Source organism: Hemibagrus wyckioides, linkage group LG08 (genome assembly GCF_019097595.1).
Source record: "Hemibagrus wyckioides isolate EC202008001 linkage group LG08, SWU_Hwy_1.0, whole genome shotgun sequence".
NCBI classification, from domain to species: domain Eukaryota; kingdom Metazoa; phylum Chordata; class Actinopteri; order Siluriformes; family Bagridae; genus Hemibagrus; species Hemibagrus wyckioides.
Genome location: NC_080717.1, coordinates 6227011 through 6246333, shown reverse-complemented (window position 1 = coordinate 6246333; position 19323 = coordinate 6227011). Strand labels below are relative to the sequence as shown.

The following is a 19323-nucleotide window of genomic DNA, read 5'->3' as shown; positions in this document are numbered from 1 at the left end:
CAGTGTCATCATAAACCATTTCTGCAAAACACGTTCACCCAGAGTCTGTTTCACAACAAATTTCCTTTCGGATAAATCCAGAACACAAGGTCTTTTCAAACAGCACTTTATAATATCAATCTTCATCTCTTCATAACTCCACATTTTCAAAACTCCATGACCAGATAAAATGAAACACTGTCTGTAAAAAGACATTCCAGGAACAACTGGCTAGATATAAAACTTGGCCAGAAGCGAAATTATTCAAACATGAGACGTAATACTGTCCCTATTTCCATAATCAGATTTAAAAGTTAGAGGCACAAGCAAATGTGCCACATAACTATCCAAAGCACAATATGATGATGTCTGAGTCCGCCAGGTGACCCGCACTGCTGCTGGGGCTGATGAAACAGATCAGAGGTTGGTGGTAAAATGGGGCTGTATAAGGACCATGGCTACCAGTATTCTCCATTGCCTCATTCCAAAGTGTAGCAAAGGGACAGTGGGGTGCCAACTAGTCTTGGAGCAGCAATCCAACCCACCACTTTCCAATTGTGTGGTACACCATGTCTAAAACCTGCTCTAACACTTTGCACGGCCCCACCCAGTGGTTACTAAGTTTAGGCAACAGGTCTTTCTTATGGGTAGGCCAGTCCACGCACACATACACACACAGTGCAAAGACCTGGCAACAGCAATGGGAGTCACAGCCTCTTCTAGCAGTCACCAGCATCTGCCACCTCAAACCACAATGTCATGCACTCAAGCTCTAGCAAGTGGCAAAATTACCTCCTATCAGACTTTCCTGGCATTTCTGGCTCCTCTGAGGGCAACTTCAAGGTTGCCCTCAGCTCCAAACCAAACATAAGAACAGCTGGCATGTATTGATGAACTCCTGAACACTCCACAGTTCCAGCAGTCACAGTTCCACTGATGTTGGTTTAGTAGGAAGAACTTTGGCTAGGCAGGATCTAGTTCAGTCAATGCGCTTCACTCTCAAAAGTATTTTTGTCTCTGGGTCAAGTGGTGCAAAAAACAGGCCCATTTACACACTCTTCCCTGCTTCCAGCCACCTTTTCCCTGACATGAGAACAAAGTCACAAAGGCCCTGTCTCTTGTTATATGCAATGGTGGTTGTGGCATTGTAACAGCAGAACAGACGCACTTCACTGCCTCATATAGTTGGCAAAAGAGATTGAGGCCATGTTGCAATCGAACCTGCAAGGTGTTGAATTTCCAAATACTTGTCCTGGAAGACTGCAATTCACCAAACCAAATATCTTTCAAGCACCTTAAAGTTGAGGAGCCACAAGACATCTATAAGTGGAACCACCTGGTATACAAGTAGGGGTGAAAGTAGTGCAATGTCTGTACCAGTACCAGTACATCCTGATGTGATTCAGCCAATCACCAGGGCCAAATATCCTTCAAGCACCATAAAGTTTTGGAACCGTCTGGTATACAGGTAGGGGCAGAAGTAGTGCATTGTCTGTACCAGTACCAGAACTTCCGGACATGTGATTCAGCCATTCCACCAGGGCATGTTTGAAAAAGCGACCATTTGCTCTCCAGTCCCCTCACACTGCTGGCTTAAATATCAAGAAATAAAGTCTCCTTGACACTGGGGTATGCCACAATAGGGGCCCTGCAGAGTAAGTCCAATAGGTTAAGGCCAAGTCACAGTCATTCTTTAACTCCACTTTGTTTAATGGTCCCTCTCTGTGAGGTCATATAGAGGGTGAAGTGGTTTACAGGCCTTGCTGAATAGTATGATGCCAAACCAACGCTGCTCAGAAGCAAGGTTTGGCGAACAATTTAACAGTCCCTGGATTACAGGCCACACTGTTGGTGCTGATTACATGGGCAAAATTGCCATTTTGTAACAGATCAGGGAACATTTGTTGGGATTAACATGAAGGCTGGCATGGGAGTAGCTGCAGGATATGCAAGGCCCCGGTGAGAATATGCCGAATGAACCAAGATACATCAATAAGATACACCACATAGCACCTCCTGGGATAGTTTTGAACTTCCTGAGCCCTTGGATGTCTTAGGTTTGACCCTTAAAGCGAGTTTGACCCAAGAGGTTTCTTTCTACTGATTTCAGATACAAGTGAACTCAATTACTGGCAACTGTGTACGAGAACAATCATACACATATATCGATCTCATACATGCTCAAATGTCAGCTGATCCTAAATGTTATTTAATGCTTTCAAGTGATCCAGAATAATCTAGTTAACCTTTGCCAAAGGTATTACCAAACCGTTTACACTGAACATTCATGCAAACAAGTGAGCTCTTCTACACGGTGCCCATGAACTATTCCTGATTAGAAAAACAAGGTTCAGGAATCCAGCACTAAATGTGTGTCAGAAAACTAGGGCACAGGAGAGATGCCTCATAAAGGTCCATTTGGGAACCATTTGAGTTGGCAGGCGAGGCAGGGTGTGCAAGCCGTGTAGCTCTCGTAAAGCTGATTTCACTCTATCACCACCCAGTGCCGGGGGGAGGGGGACGAGCAGATACACAAGCATCATAAACACGAGCAACGGGGCTCCTTGCTAAACGCACATCATCACTGAACTTCGCTTAAATCGTCTTCCAGTCCCTCACAAAGCTCAACATGTTTTCATAACATTAAAGGACACACTTCAGGTGAATTGAAACCCTTTAGCATGAAAAGACAAGGGGTTAATCTTTAGGATTTTATTAAAATACCTTGTGGAATTTACCATCAGAGGTTACCATCACAAACATGATTGTTTTCTAATATAAAAAAAAGAAAACAAAAGCAAAAGTAAAGCTTAAGAGCCTAGTTACAAGAGTATTTTTTTTTCTACTTTTTGTAGTTTTTGCAGTCTGGTGATGGGAAAGGGGGTCAAATTTACAAAGAAAAGAAAGGTGGTGAAAGAAAGGAATAAAAAGTTCACATGTTGTAAAAATACATTTCCCAAGTTCATAGTTACACACAGTTCAATTAAAACATTCATTCTTTCATTGTTAGATGTCAGTGCGAGAAATATGCAACAAAAAATTAAGGAAAAAAAGGGGGGGGGGCACAGCTTAGCTTGAAGGGGACCGTCAGGAGTATGTTCGGTTCTGAATGATCTTGATGCTGGGGTTTCAGAGAGGAGTGACCTACAGACTCCTGGAGAGTGTGTATGTGTGTGTGTGCATTTTGAACCCTGAGAGAGAAAGTGACTGCTCCAGACCCAATGTATCTATGCGTAGACTAGCTTTAGGGATAACTCCAGGTTTGAGAGAAGGGCTTCGGGAGAGAGGAACCGATTTCACGCCTCGAGAAATCAAAACCAAAAAGTTCTCTGTGAAACACACAGCTAGCGGACAGAGCCGTGAACTTTTAACTCCGATCTCCACTCTTTATCGAGAACACAGGTTGGGGATAGGGTGGGTGACCGAGTCCACAATAAATGTATGAATTTAAGGCTACTACAGTCAGAGGCTGAAAGAAATCCTGGAACCTACGGCGCTTAAAAGTGAATGCTGGGAAGAGGAGGTCTTTTTTTTTTTAAATGTTTCCATACATGTAGAACAGCAAAAAAAAAACAAAAAAAAACAAAACACTGCTGATGTTCAAGCCTGAAGAAAACGTTCAGAAATGCATCAAAAGTAAAAAATAAAAAAATTAAGATCATTTTTGGAAAGGACAGTCTTTTGGGGGGGGGGGCACCAAATTACCAAATAAAGAAAAGCATGACATCTTATAGTTCAAGCTCACATGACAGACTCACTACTCCATGAGAATAAGTCAGTCAGTCAATCAAGGGCCAACTCGAGAGAAAAGCATAACAAAAAAAAAAAAAAAAGGCAGGATTTGCAACGGTAACAGACAAAAACTAGTTTAGTCCTGTTGGATTTTTTAAGAATAAACAGCAATTTCAAATCAGGATTAGGCCAAATCCTCACCGCAGCGAACATCTATGCAAAAAGAAATGTTCCGTTCGAGTTTATTTCACCTACGGACCATCACCTAGCTTATTCGAGACTCCGAATCCAATCTTCCACCTCACTGGTACATACACGCTCCCTACAATAAATGAATGGCGACGCGAATTTGTGCTCGTTCATAAAGAGCCAAAAGACGGGGAAAGCTCTAAAACGAAAGCCTGCGATTGGAACTCTAAAATAACATTTAAATGCTAGCCTATGCTACAGAAATTGACTTCTAATGAGGGGCATATATATCCTTGTTAGATGTGTTAGATAAGCTCTCGCACATCCACAATATGGGTTTTTAAAAGTACAATCTATAAAAAGAAGCTGTACAAAGAAAAAGAAGTTGATCATACATTCAATATCTGTTACTGAGGTACTAGAAACGGGTTTCCCTTGACGCAGAACACTTTTCATACAAGAGACTCGTCTTGAGGGGATGATTGTACCCCTAACTTTGGAAAACGACTGGTGTGTCAGCAAACCGGCTCCATCCGAACGCTCACCCCAAACCCTACTGCGCTGCTTGTGCTGGGTACAAAGTCGGGTTTAAGAAAACAGGAAGAGAAAAATAAAATAAACAGCTAACACTGGTAAGATCTGTGTGGTTGTCTTGAAGTTTGCACTTCTCACTGATAAAGGGACAGATTGCCTGCCTGTCTGCCACAGCTCCGTTCTGAATCTTTGGAAGTCAGCCACACGGTCTGCCGACGGGAGTGATGCAGCCTGCCTCCCTCTCTAAAAGCACAACGCCTTATTTGACAAAAAGCACCGATCACTTCCGAGTAAGGACTGCCGCACAGCTGAAGCGGAGCAGATACTATGAAATAAAACGCTGAGATAGGATTGGACTCAGAAACACACTGTCACTGACCCCTAATGGCTGTATCACTTTACTACAGAAATCAGTGTACAAAAAAAAAAAAAAGGGAGGAAAAATAAATACATAAACACTACCCAGGATGATTGCATGTCTGCAAACTCATGGAGCTATTCAGATGAATATATGCAAGCATGTGTGTGTGTGTGTGTGTGTACATAGGAGATCTATCATCAGTGGCAGGGTGAGAGCAGCCTGACTCCTTACTTACACAGTGATGTCATGGGAAGAGCAGGAGCAGAAGGAAGGACTAACGGGAGATAAACACAATCATGAACCAAAGGTCATAGTGAAAAAGCTGAACCACCCAGGGAGGCACATCCAGGAAGTATGGAAAGATAAGAAAAAACAAAAGGAGCTAGGCATATCAAGGTGAAGGATATGTGTATGTTTTAGAAGAGAGCAGGAGTCCCAAAATAATAATAATAATAATAATAATAATAATAATAACAAAATCCCACCTGAAAAAGGAAAGGAGCAAAGTATCATGATGCGTAACGTAATGCGAAAAGCTGCATGTCGAACACTGCCTCTTAAGACACCTGAAAATGTGCTTCCATTTCTTTCCCCTAGGTTTGTATAAAGTTCAAAAGTAAAGTGTAAAGACACAGCTTTAGTGAATATTCCCAATCACACGGTCTTTATAAGAGAATCATAAATCATTGTGAAGTTCAGAGATGTACAACACACAAAATAGAGATTTCATACATCTACACTGAAAGTCTAGGAGATTTCACTCTGCGGAGGTGGAAAAGTGATCAGACGTCAGTAAAAAGCTGTACACAAAGGTCATATTTATGATGCTCTTACAGAGACCTACATGTCATTTATCCATACATTATTGATACAGTGAAGCATATGACTGAACAGATACCCAACAAGCTTTACAGGAAATGAGAGTTTGTCCTCCCTCAGTCTTTCAGAAGGAGAGGGTGGACACGATGCACACACGATGTCCTCAACATGAAGGGAGAAGTGGAACCCAAAGTGTCCAAGATCGCCACTGAGTTACTGTCAGGCACGGACAGATGACACATCGTTTCTCTTATCGTTCCGATCCTGTTCGGTGAAAGGTGTGGCTACCGTTAGCTGTCCGTTGGAATTGTGGTCAGAAAGAAATTCATTGACTTGAGCCAGTTTTTCCACGTTGCTTCGAGGGTGAACACGATACTTTTTTTTTTTCTTTTTTTTTTTTAATAAAGAAAAAAGGGGGAGGGGTCACAAATATATGCGAGGGAGACTGAAATAAAAGAACAGTTCATGTGTTCTTTACTATAATGCTAAATCAGCTGGACAGACAGAAGGCAAGTAGAAGACACACTACTCAGAAACAAACTCCAACTAGTCCAGATTCAAAAAAGGCATTAAAAAATAAAAAGGGGTTTTCTAATACTAACAAAAAACAACCCAATTACTGAATCCTTGAGAAAAAGAGTTATTGCTTGCTGCACAGGTGGAAAAATAAACGGATACGACAACAAAGGAAGGGAAGGAGAAGTTGGGGGGAAATGTTTTTTTGTTTTTTTTTGAGTGGGTCAGGTCTGGACTTGTGTGTTCTGTTAGACTGGGTTGACCCGGGTGTTACGTCAAAAAAGCAGGGCATCGGCATGGATTCAGCCCTAGAAAAAGGGGGAAAGGGCATCACTGGGGCAACGATGGAATGTGTTGGGATGCTATTGGTCAGAAGGGACGTCTCTGTCAGCCTCTGCCTTGGTTGGCTGCCCGGGTGAGGGGGTGTGTGGTGGGTGTGAGACCGGGGCGAGGGGATGGGCTAGGGGCAGCGTGCCTGCCACCATGGCCTCTACTCCTGCCCCCGCACCAGGCAGAGCTCCCGGGGTTACACCAATCAGACCGGCCGGAAACCTAGGAATGACAGATAATCCAACATTAAACAATTTGGTATGGGAAAGTTGTTAAAATGAAAAGGAACACGTTGCCTGGTTGCTCACCTGTATCCTGCTCCGTTGAGTTCAGAGTGCACAGAGGCGGTCTCGATAGAGGGCCACTGGGAAGCTGCCATCAGATACTCCTTATTCACACAGTTCTTCAGACTGTCAGGAATACGACCTGCAGAGACACACAAAAACGTCAGGCATGCAACCAATCACCACGAAAGATGATGTGTGAGTAGGAGACGCTTCCTAACCTGTGATGGCTCTGCGTACTTCCCGCGCTGCCTCCTCCCTCGCCTCAATGGAGGCCTGCTCACTGTACCAGGATGTGTGGGGTGTGCAGATCAGATTAGGGGCATCCTTTAGAGGTCCCTGTGAGAAGCTGGCGAATAACAATGCAAAGGCAAAAGTGATTTGTATGATCACATGCTGACGTCTAACACACCAATCTGTGATGTCTTCTGTGTCCTTTAACACACTCTGGTTATAACTAATGCTACATTCAACTAGAACCCGTGGTTTATTCTCCACTTTGTAGCTGGAATGTACGGACGCTAAAATTACATAATTACAAGTTCTGATGCGGCAGAAATCCTTCAAACACCACACACTTCTCTGTCCCAAATCACATTTTTAAGCCAGTGATCCTCATGAGACTGAGCAGCATAGCCAGAGGTTTTTTATGTTACAGTGGTAGAAATAAAATCCACTATAATTATAGTTATTATATTTATTACTGAGTCCTATTGTTCTTAGAAAGACAAGTCTATAAGAATGGGTTTGAAGCAAAACTCAAGGCAAGGAAGTTATAAATGATTTAGGATCTAATGTGTTTTGGAATATTATACACATTTAAACAAGGAGTCCAATATTCAAACAGCTTAATTATGTTCACTGAGAGCGTCAGCTGGATGGATTTTACAATTAAAGGCTGCTTTTAGATGCACACTTCACTATGTGATGACTAAATAATTAACTAACAGTAACTTCACTTAGTGAACCTGAACCTCCATCATATCTGGACAGTGTGCATCAATAAGACTTACTTACAGAAGATCTTCCAGGCTTACCTAAATGGCTCCGTCTCGTGGACGTCGAGAGCTGCGCCACGTATTCTGCCCTCTTTCAGTGCCTGAGCCAGAGCTTTCTCATCCACCAGTCCGCCTCGTGCAGTGTTCACCAGGAACGCACCCTGACGCATCTAACCAACAGATTACAAGATGGTATCACAAAGGGCAATCTGGTGTTTTTTCATTGAAAGTATAAATGTCTTTTGATGAGTACACACAGCACCCATCGACGGAATGGTCAAGCATTGGATTGCAAGTTTCCTGTGTGATGATAAACTACAGATTCGTTACAGTTACCAGCTAGATAGTAAACATGATGCGAGTGTGTGTTTGAGTTACAAGCAAGATGGTGACCTAGGGTGTAAGTGTGTGTGTGTGCGCACATGTCAGCTACCTGTTTGATAGTAAAGTCATTGATGAGGTGGTGGTTGTGTTCATTCAGGCTGCAGTGCAGGGACACACAGTCTGAGTGGATGAGCAGATCCTGCAGCGTGGCCATGCGCTGGAGCCCCAGGGATTTTTCTACTCCCTCAGGCAAATACGGGTCGTAGAAAATCACCCCAAAACCAAACGCCTTTGCTCTCAAAGCCACTGCTTGGCCAACACGTCCTGAAACAGAGGCCAACATCAGATATTAAGATGCTATACTACTGGGATAACATTGAAAATCTTCACATTATTTGAATGAGTAAATATGTTGCAAATGATGATAATTCATTTCAAAGCAATGCCTCAATGATCAACTGATCAAATTAAAACTTGCTTTGAAAGAATATTCACAGTAAAATAAAAACTGATTACATCCCATTAGGGAACTCTAGCCTCCAGAGATTATTCGGTTACAATTCTGTTACACAAAGCTGTTATAATCAGCAAGGAACACAAACCATTTCAACTCCAGAGTATTAGAATTGTGTGGACAAGATGAATGATTTAAAGGCTCACCAAGGCCAATGATGCCTAGCGTCTCCCCTCGAATGCGAGCGGCTCCTCCTGCTACCTCTCTGATTTGCTCAACGCTGGATGCTCTAGTGCCCTCGCGCAGGGCCTGGTGCATCCAGGTGACCCGGCGGTACAGGTTCAGGATCAAGCACATGGAAGTGTCTGCCGTCTCCTCCACAGACGCAGCCGGCACATTACACACTGCGATACCTGAGTGTAGAGGACAGATGAAGTATAAACATAATGTAGATTTATTTTAATGAACACCACAAAAGCCCAAGCAGCCAATCGAATCAAAATCAAATGCTACTCAAGGCTCATCGGTTAGTGGAAAGGTAGCGTGGCGTACTCACCGAGCTCTGCTGCAGCTTTAACGTCCACGTTGTCGAATCCGCTGCCGATCCTCACGATGACACGAAGCCCTTTGAATTTGTCGAGGTCGTCTCGTGACAGTGAGATGGTGTGATACAGTAACGCAGCTACAGCCTCGTTAAGAACCTGGACGGACATCACAGTTAGACTCGGCCTGCAAAGCCATGAAGTGTTATTTGCAGCGTATTAAATGTACCTTTTCATGGATCTCCTGAGTGGACTGAGCATCACAAAAGGCCACGGTGGCCACGTCCTTCAGGATGGGCATCTCCACTGTGCAGTCCCGGCCGTCCAGGAGCGCCACCAGAGGACGAGGGTGCATGGGCCCGTTTAAGATGGGTGGGCGAATGCCTGCAGGACAGAGACGGGACACATTTCATTGGCAATCCAGCTGAGTGAAGGAAACAACACATCTTGGTAGGCTTTTATCAGACATTATCCATTACTCCACGGACAAAAAATATCAACAGAGTGGCTAATACACCTTCGCTTGGGGACGGAGGAGTCAAGAAAGATATAAAACATTTAAAGTGAATGAAATCTTTTTTTTTAATCAAGCAAACTGGCCAAGCTTTAATGAGTACATTCAAACTGAATGCAGACCCCATGATTTATTTAGCAGACACAGTTTAATGTGCTGGGACAGGGAGATATCATATCAGATACTGGAACTTCCCTGTGGGACCATCGCCCCCTTGCATTATTGTTGCTCTTGGCACTTGCAAATGTAGCATTTCATTAAGCTCTCTATTAAAAAAAAAAAAAAGAAGACAGTTAAGCCCCTCAAAAACCTATTAAACCGATCCAATCATAATTTGCATTTAAAAAGGTTTCTATTTGCTCGCACAAAGCAACATGTTCCCTTAATTTTTGCATTTTCTAGCTCTTGATTTCCCCACATGGCAACCTGGAAGCGAACCCAGTCTTTCAGTTGGCTCAAATCTCCTCCAATTTCAGCAGAATTTATGCTAAATATTACGCCTACACTCGCACTGTCAAGCTCATGTAACTCCAAGGGCATGGAAGAAGTGCAGCTGCATGTAGACAGACAAAAGCATATCCCGTTTCAGCCCACACATGGGCGTAACGAGAATCACATCATCGCTGGCCCCTGTCCATTTCCAGACCCCCACAGCAGGATAAACAGATGAAGGGGTCGAGGAAGAAGTAGACAGAAGAAGCAGGAGGAATGGGGGGCATTTGGGCTGAGCGTGGGGGCAGGGAGCATTGATATGACTCATGATGACCTAAATCCTGCAGGGTAATATGCAGGCCAAACTCTCTTTACACCCCACCTCTGTGAACTATGAATTCATTTGTGTGCCTTTGAGCTCATTTCCCAGGTCTGCAGTTCTAGCATACAATAGGCTGTGTACACTCTCGTACACTTCAAATTCAAATGATACGCAGTGAGAAACACCTGCACAGAGAAAGCTGATCCTAGATTTGCTCTTGGCTAGTTCAAAATGCCCACATTCGTGTATTTGTATCCTGGGCTTTATGAAATAGATGAAAAACTGGTATCTGAAAGATGATACTCACAAAACGAAAATATTTTTTTCTTTTTTCAGCAGCGTAGAAACCATTTCGGTTGATATAAACGGCTTTCACACCATCGAGAGACCCATCCTCTTGTAATAATGAAGGGAACGCTATGATCGTGGCTATGAACAAGGCGCCTTTCAAACATAAATTACGCAATAATAAAAACACTGAGAATTCACGGATATATCTAGTCGCAAAATGTTCTTCGTACGCAAACATGAGGCTCACACACAGCAGTAAAACTGAACAGCAGTGCCCTTTTGCCCCACTGACAGGTGTCCACTCGGCTGCCTGCTGGAGACTTCTGGAGAGCAGAAGCTGTTAACCCAAGAACACTCGTCTCCATTTCACTCTCGCTAAAACCCTACGCTGCTGATTGACGAGTGTAACACTAGGAGGCTTACAATACAAATATTTGTTCAATTCTTTTCAATTCATGTCGGGTCTTCTCTCTCCCTCTCTTTCTCACACACACACACACACAGATGATGAAACATGGCTGCCAAGATATGAGAAAACAACCAAGGCCCAGTTTAAACAAAGTGGAAGGGGGGAAACAAAAATGCTGAGAGGGAAAACTCTGAAAATGTTAATCATAAAGCTCTTGCGTGAACAATGCGACCGCTTATTCCTCCGAGGTCATGGAGGGAGCGTCGTGCGGTGCCGAGCACAGATGCTGTGTGTTGAGGTTGAGCCAGTGGGTATGAAAAAGAGCGAGCAGCAGAGGAGGCATGGCCAAGCAAACAATGCCATTCATTCACAGCCCGGTCCTACTCCTCCTCCTCCTCTCCATCCACCCCCTCTCGCCCCAAACCTCCTTGTCTTCCGCCCCTCCACCTCACTTTCTTACTCCATTGCTCCAGCTCATGCACACACACACACACACACACACAAAGAGGGGGGTGGGGTGGAATGATAATACATTAGCACCACACCCAACCTCCTGCCTGCCAGACGCAAATACACATACGCTTGCTCAACCACACGGATGCATTTATTCATACCGTCAAAAAAGGAAAATTACCACTCGAGATACCGCACCCAACCCACAATACACCCAACCCCTCGAGCCTTTGCTTCACATCCCACAAAACACACACACACACACACAAAACATCCTAACCTTGCATCATGAAGTAAGCACGCCTGTCTTCTCTCCCTCTCTCTCTCTCTCCTCTACCGCTCTATCACTCTCTCTCTCCACCCTTCACAATCAGTGTCAGGCTGTTTTTGCCTGGCAGGCACCCAGCTGTCATCCACACCCAGCTCCTCCCCCACAGACACCAGCCAATCACGAAGCGCAGGCATTGAGCGCCAACCTACCAGCACTAACCTTATTAGCATAGGCGAGCCGCTCTAGGAGCAGTCGGACAGTTATTGTTTTTTTTAAAGAGACAGCAGCTCGTTCTCATGGCAGAACGGCAAAGACGGCGCACGTCTACCCTCGACACGTCACGCGACCCTGAGAGGTCCGTTAAGAAGCGGCGCTGGTGGATCGACGTCGAGATTGATATTTGTTTTAACTTGACATGCTCTTCATTCAAACTAACATTCGATCCTATTATCACAATTGTGTGTGTGTTTTCAACTATAATTACTCTGCAGATGAACAAGACTCCAGGATCAGCCATCAGGGTGCTTACTCAGACAAGCAGGTTTCACCTAAACATCAAGCACTTCTCCCCCCCAACACACACACACTTTATTCAGCTGCTCATTCAGCTTCAGACTTTACTGCTGCAATTTGCCCTTGATTAGCTTTCTGGCATGAGCATGTGTCTCAAATAAAAATCTACAACTTATCTTTTAAGTGTGCACAAATCTAGAAAATTCAGGAGATTGGTTACACAACCAGACGTGAAGGAACACTGAATACTGTAGTAAACTGAGGTGGTGTTAATACTCCAAAACTCTGACTAATAGTTTGCATGTATGTGATTTGCAACACTGTTCATAGATATTGATGCTCCACAAGAACGTGGGATAAACATGACAGCCATCTTTGTGCATGAAATTCACCATATAATCTCAGCCCTAGAGATATAATGGCTCAACAAGTTAGGGCATCACAAAAGATGAGTTTGACTTAACACGTGTCCCATTTTTAGTTCCAAACCTAATCCAACATCTTTGGTCTTTTTCATGAACTCAATGAGAGCTATTGAGCGGTGATCAAAATCAGAAACCTCTTAAAGATTTACCGAGATGTAGTAAACTACCAGGAAGGGAAGAGTACAGCTTGAGAAGGCAGCAGCTTGAATTTGTTTTTAATTGGCTGATGTGTGCAGCGAGAAACCTGGGTCAGGACACACAAATGGGGGGCAAAACGTTTTAGATGCGTGTCTAATAACACGAGCTACAAGAAGGCGATCTGTATGTGTTTAGCTTGGAGAATTCGTCAAGACATGAAATTAAAAGAACACATTCACAAAGCGATTCGAGATGCTGCCTCGGATTAGCGCTGGACCGAAAGAGAGAGGCGCGTTTACGGCCTGTTTGTCATCCTATTCCTCTTTACGACTGTGTGTGATATTACGCTGGCATTCTGCAAGCTGTCCATCATCAGCCGCTGTTATTTCCTCGAGCAAGACTACAGATCAAATGTCACGCACAATGCAATTTCGTCAACACGTACACCGTGTCCCTGTCGTGTCATGAACCGCTCAGATTCCTATACACTGCTTATAATTCAGTCTAGGAGCAGAAGGGTTTAAATGCAGAAATTCGGCCTGCCGTTAAGGAACGCTGTGCTGAGTGTTCCAGAAATAGCTGAAGCACCACATTTAGGCCCTCATTGTTCCTGCGGTCTACAGCACTACAGCAGCGCTGAGCAAGAGCCCCTCTAAGAGCCGTCTGCTCCGCCTCTGCAGCCCACAGGAAGGAGCACAGATAAAGAAAAGAGCTCTGCATCGGCCCTAGTATTGCACAAGCTCTCTATCTACACACGCAGGCACACAACATGCTCAGACAATCAGATCAAACACACCACGTTACGTACACACTTCAAGCTTGACCGCCAGAGTTTGACCACTTGGCGCATACACACTACTGTATGTGAATCAACAGTTTAACTAGACCACATACACACTGATATTGGTATCTATAATCTATCCGTATCATACTTATTTTCATATACTTGCTATAAATAAACAAAAAGCCCAAACGTATGGTATTAGATGATAGTAAGTGACTAATTTACACCATCACACTATTCAACAGATGACACAAAGTGACTGTAATCTGGACATATTTCACAACTGCGCTGCAAACTGTGCACTGCGAAAATAATGAGGATGAACTACAGCATCTTCCTGCAACACGAGTAATCTGATAGAAACATCTTAAACTCAGCACTAGGCCTTCAGAGAGAAACTGACTTCAGCAAATTCTAGCCAAGACAGCAAAAAAAAAAAAAAAAAAAAAAAATTTACCCAGTATGCCGTTCTTGACGATCAGCAACTAGCGGTCGATAAAAACGAGGAATCCTGGTACAGCGATAAGCAAGCAGTTTAAACCCGATAAACCCGCTCTTCACTGCAACCATACTCAATCCAAAGTAACTAATCAAATGAATATTACAGCACACGAGCCTGGAAGCCTTGGTGCATGAACAAACGAACACATTCACGTTCAGTGTGTTGGAAATACACGCTCGTAAATACACTACAGCAGTTTTTCTACATGTATGGGAAACAATCTGCTGTCAGAGCACAGGGTCAGGTCGAGTACGGCACCCCGGGGGCAGTCGAGCAAATGCACCGAGATCTGAACGTGAGCTTCCTGTAAACACACCAGAGCCGAAACAGAAGGATCAACCCTTCTAATTCGGATTCTTAAGTTTACACAATTCATCTTATTTTCACTCCCTAGGTAATTCAACATGATGACGACAACATAACGCTGATATCGAGATGAATCACAGCTGTGAGTAGGTCCTAATACAATTTTTTAAAATAAATATGAACTGAATGGAAAGTAGGAGTTAATTTTTTCCCCACATTTTGTCTAATAAAAACAGAGACCACAAAATGCTGTCCGTTTCTGGGCATACGCGTCTCATTATACATGTACGCATAATGCATCAAAGACGTATGCCTACATGATATATTTCACATCACACCTATAGATTATACGTACAGTATAGGCTTCCAACAGTTTAGGGAGAAAAGCACACGAGTGTGTTATAGTCGGGGTGCACAAACCTCTGGCCATAGAGTGTATATTAGCTAATTGTGCATTAACCTATACGCTGCTCATTCATATGGTTTTAGTTTAAACAATCAAGTGCGTCGATCGTTTTCTGGTCAGTGAGGCAGCAAAACAAGGCAAGGCAAAACACATCATTCTTTTGGTGACTTTATCCATCATCATGGTCGTCATGTAACCTTCGACACTGTCGAACTCACCTTCGCAGATGCGGTCCAGTCTCTGCCGCTTGACTTTGTGTTTGTCCATCAGAGCCATCGACTGGTGGTTCTTCGCAAGGACCAGCTACAGCCACAACAAGAGAAACAATGAACTGGGGGGGGAAAAAAAAAAAAAAAACGCAGAACTGAGTCTGGGTCCGTCCACAACAGGAGAGAAATCGCTCCGAGATATTCTCCTAGCCTGCAATCACATCCAGGAGGAAAAAGAAATGAATTTAAACATTTAAAACAGATCATTTCTGAGTATTTTTCTTTTCATTCTGCTATCCTTAAATTTGATTAAGAATATAAACATGAGTAATGACACAATTAGATCCTGAAAACATGATGCAGATGCAGAGTTAGACGTCGTACTCACCTGAGGCACAAGTCAATCAGCACCTTTAAAAAGCACCTGTGTGAAAGAAAAGCAAACTGTTAACACCATGGACTTTGATGAAACAAGATGTATACAGTTAAAGATAAATAATCAACGACATGATGCGGAGGTCAATTATTTTGGGAGACAAGCGAGTTCCTGCAGTTTTAAACACTTGACCCCTGACCAGCCTCAAAAGGGAGGAAAAAAGCACACACACACAACACAGACTGTTACTGAGGATGAAGAAAGCATAAAGTCCTCCCACTGCCCTGAAGACTTTCTAGTGACCGTTACAAAGTGCTCCATGCATGCAGTAAAATTAACAAGTATCACCAGATCAACTATTATCATCGTTACACCAGAGTGAGCTTGAACGCGTCATTGTGATTGGTCAGAAGGCCTGAGTTATTTCTGTAGAACAGCGCATCTCAAGCTCTAACATGAACGACAAATGAGTACTTATGCCCTCATTCTATTACGTTGTTTTTTCTACAGCGACGGCTCATATACCGGGACTTGTACAATCCACATAACATAAGACTTACAATAAACAGATTTTAGACATTTTGTTGTTTAACAAACTAATATCTGTAATCATTGATGGGGTTTATTTAACATTAAATGGAAAGCGCCTGGGCTGTGTATTATCTCTCCAGAGTTTTCCCAAAGCAGGAAAGTCTTCATGACAGGTTATCATGGCTATACTCTAAGTGAGAACAGGAACGAAGCTACACTATATTGCCAAAAGTTTTGGGACACCCCTCCAAATCATTGTTGTTTTTCAGGGCTCGGCCCCTTAGCTCTAGTGAAAGGAACTTTTAAGGCTTCAGCTTCATACCAAGACATTTTGGACAATTTCATGCTCCCAACTTTGGGGGAACAGTTTGGGGATGACCCCTTCCTGTTCCAACATGACTGCGCACCAGTGCACAAAGCAAGGTCCATAAAGTCATGGATGATCGAGTTTGTTGTGGAGGAACTTGACTGACCTGCACAGAGTCCAGACCTCAACCCAGTAAAACACCTTTGGGATGAATTAAAGCGGAGACTGCGAGCCAGGTCAAAACTGGCACGTCTGCCTTTACATGCACATGAATGTAATATGGAGTTGTCCCGCCCTTTGCAGCTATAACAGCTTCAACTCTTCTGGGAAGGCTTTCCACAAGGTTTAGGTGTGTGTTTATGGGAATTTTTTGATTGTTCCTCTAGAAGCGCATTTGTGAGGTCAGATGCTGGATGAGAAGGCGTGGCTCGCAGTCTCTGCTCTAATTCATCCCAGACGAGTCCAGGACTCTGTGAAGTTCCTCCACACCAAACTCGCTCATCCATGATTTTATGGACCTTGTTTTGTGCACCCGTGTGCAGTCATGTTGGAACAGGAAGGGGTCATCCCCAAACTGTTCCCACAAAGCTGGGAGCATGAAATTGTCCAAAATGTCTTGGTATGAAGCTGAAGCATTAAACGTTCCTTTCACTGGAACTAAGGGGCCGAGCCCAACCCCTGAATTCAATGATTTGGAGGGGTGTCCCAAAACTTTTGGCGACATAGCACATCTCTTAAAACATTCCACAACATTACATCCAAATACAAACCTTTACCATACATAACTGTTGACAAACTGCTAGGATTTAAGGGGAAGAACACGCTCCAAAACGTACGGTTATACAACCCGTGCACATTGTAGCCCCATCACACGTTATTTTTATTTATATAACTGCACAATTCCTTCCATAGTTATTAAAACGCTTAGATTATCCCTTTTAAACGAGTTCTTCCTATATAAACGTTTTTATTTCGCGCGCATTGATATAAACCTGTGATTTGCCTTAGAGCCGGAGCTACTTTCATAGCCGCCGTTATAGAAAATTAATCAACCAATCAGATTGGAGAATTCAGCAGCGCTGTGGTGTAATGCTTAGTAACATGACGGATAACAGGCTTGTGCAAGCCGAACTTTAGTATTACTCTCAGCCCAGCTAAAGCTAAGTCAGCTAAATGAGCTAGTTTGCTAGCTGTGCTGCTAACATTCCCACCGTCGTCCGTTGTGTGTGTGTGTATTTTTTTAAACCCCACTTTAAACCCGTGTATGAAACCCATGTTATTTCTACACACTGTAATTTAAACCCCGTGACGCCCGACATGTTTGTTGTGACAGTATGAAGCACTTATGGCGGATACGGAGACGGAAAAAATAATCCCAAAAATTTTCCAAGCAGCTCGCTAACGCCAAACTTCTTAGCAACTTGCTGGCTAGCTGGCTAAACACAGCTAAAGCGGCTAGCAACTCTTCAAACGCGCACAAAGTCCAGAAAGAAAAGGAGTCTCAAATAAGGAGATACATACCAGAAATATTAACTTTTATACTTTTAGTATTCGTCCTAAAAGACTTCCTGTGGTGCTTGGTGCTTTGCTATGCAGTTTTTTTTAAGGCGCTGGTCAAAGCTAACTAATGCTAACGCTAATGTGTGGATACAAACAGCAAGAAGAGCTCTCTCTCTCTCTCTCTCTCTCTCTCTCTCTCTCTCACTCACTCACTCACTCTCACTCACTCTCTCACTCACTCACTCATCATCATCATATCCGTTTCTCCAGCAAGCACCGAACAGGAGTTTGCCCCCACTCAATTAAACAATTAATAAATTAAGCGCCACTCCAAAAGCCGCGAGGAAGAAATGAAAGTCACAGCAAATATCTCACCGTCTCTAAAGCGGGTTAAGCTACGGGTTCAGTGTGGCCAAAGCGGGCGAAACACAACTCTTCCCCCGCTATCTACCGCTCTCCGCCATCAAACCCTGCAATAAAAGGAAGTCCTCAGAGTTCAGGCCCTGCATCAATCCCAAACAGCTTCCTAGTCACTATCCCGATGCTCTACATAGGGCGTGTGGCCTAGCGGATTCTACGCCCTACGTAGTGCACTACGTATCCAATACGACGCCATTTTGCGATGGCTTAGGAACAACGTGCCTTACACACAAAAAAAAAGGCAGAACCAATAGACTTAAAACGCTGTAAAGACAGAACCGTGCAGCGCCGCCTAGAGGTGGACTTGGTAAAGACACCATGACTCAAATAAATCGGATTATTTTGGGGCTTTATTTTAATTTTGTTTTATTTCATTCTATTTGAGGAATCCTTACAAAGCAGCTTTACAGAAATCTGGGTGTTACATTCAGATCTCCAATGATCTGCAAGCCAGAGGTGACGGGTAGCAATAAAACAGAACTCTCTGAATAAAGGAAGATGAGGAAGAAACCTCAAGAGGAACCAGAGTCAAAAGGGAACCCATGTTCTTCTGGGTGAAACTGGATAGTGTGATTTTAGATCATTACTCTTCAATAATCATGCACTGTAATGTCAGATAGGGCTGTGAATAAGAGTCTTGTAGTTAATAAAGACTCTTAAAGTTTACAGCAGAACAATCTAATCAATCTAAAATCGACGAAAGACTCATGTAAAAGACTCAAGGCATAATTCACAAAAGTGCAAAGTATCTGAGAATGTTTTTTTCCATTACCATTATGTGTTAAAAAGTATTTTCTCTTTACATTTCTTCAAAATGCTTGTTTCGAATCGCGAAGATAATGCTTCAGATATTTTTCTTTTTTGCCCAATTGTTTACCCTCTCATACATTTTAACTTTGTTTAAGTTCTTAAATAAATAAATAAATAAGTAAGTAAGTAAGTAAGTAAGTAAGTTAAATATCCATTCAAATGAGTTATAATTATATATGTTTTCACTTTTAACATGTACAGTTTTTAACTAGAGTCTCTCCTCACGTCCAATTGGGTTTCCTCTGGATTCTCTGGCTTCATCCCACCTCCTTCAAAAATCCTTCAAGTAAATGAATGCTATGATAAGTTGCCCCTAGGTGTGAATAAGTGTATTAATATATA

The 19323-nt window shown here is 43.2% G+C and overlaps 1 protein-coding gene across 4 annotated transcripts; it reads right to left on the bottom strand.

The window, feature by feature from the left end:
* Positions 1-2676: 2676 nt before the first annotated feature.
* LOC131358080 (C-terminal binding protein 1) lies at positions 2677-18293 on the bottom strand. Of its 4 annotated transcripts, none has more exons than XM_058397596.1 (11): positions 18127-18293; positions 15426-15461; positions 15047-15248; positions 9292-9446; positions 9077-9221; positions 8727-8933; positions 8176-8390; positions 7782-7912; positions 6966-7093; positions 6769-6886; positions 2677-6682 (listed from the first exon to the last, which is right to left on the bottom strand). In XM_058397596.1, the coding sequence occupies exons 3-11, from the start codon at positions 15102-15104 to the stop codon at positions 6493-6495; spliced, it is 1347 nt and encodes a 448-aa protein (XP_058253579.1). In that variant the 5' UTR covers positions 15105-15248; positions 15426-15461; positions 18127-18293; the 3' UTR covers positions 2677-6492. The 4 variants fall into 4 exon arrangements, with proteins under 4 accessions (XP_058253579.1, XP_058253580.1, XP_058253581.1 ...); XM_058397597.1 differs by lacking the exon at positions 18127-18293 and adding an exon at positions 17773-17922; XM_058397598.1 differs by lacking the exons at positions 15047-15248; positions 15426-15461; positions 18127-18293 and adding an exon at positions 11764-11896.
* Positions 18294-19323: the final 1030 nt, after the last annotated feature.

Coding starts and splice junctions, on each gene's coding strand:
- LOC131358080 (XM_058397596.1), bottom strand. CDS start 15,104: ATGGCTCTGATGGACAAACACAAAGTCAAGCGGCAGAGACTGGACCGC. Junction 9,222..9,291: donor CTCAGGAGATCCATGAAAAG/GTACATTTAATA, acceptor ATGTCCGTCCAG/GTTCTTAACGAGGCTGTAGC. Junction 8,391..8,726: donor GCTAGGCATCATTGGCCTTG/GTGAGCCTTTAA, acceptor CCTCTGTTTCAG/GACGTGTTGGCCAAGCAGTG.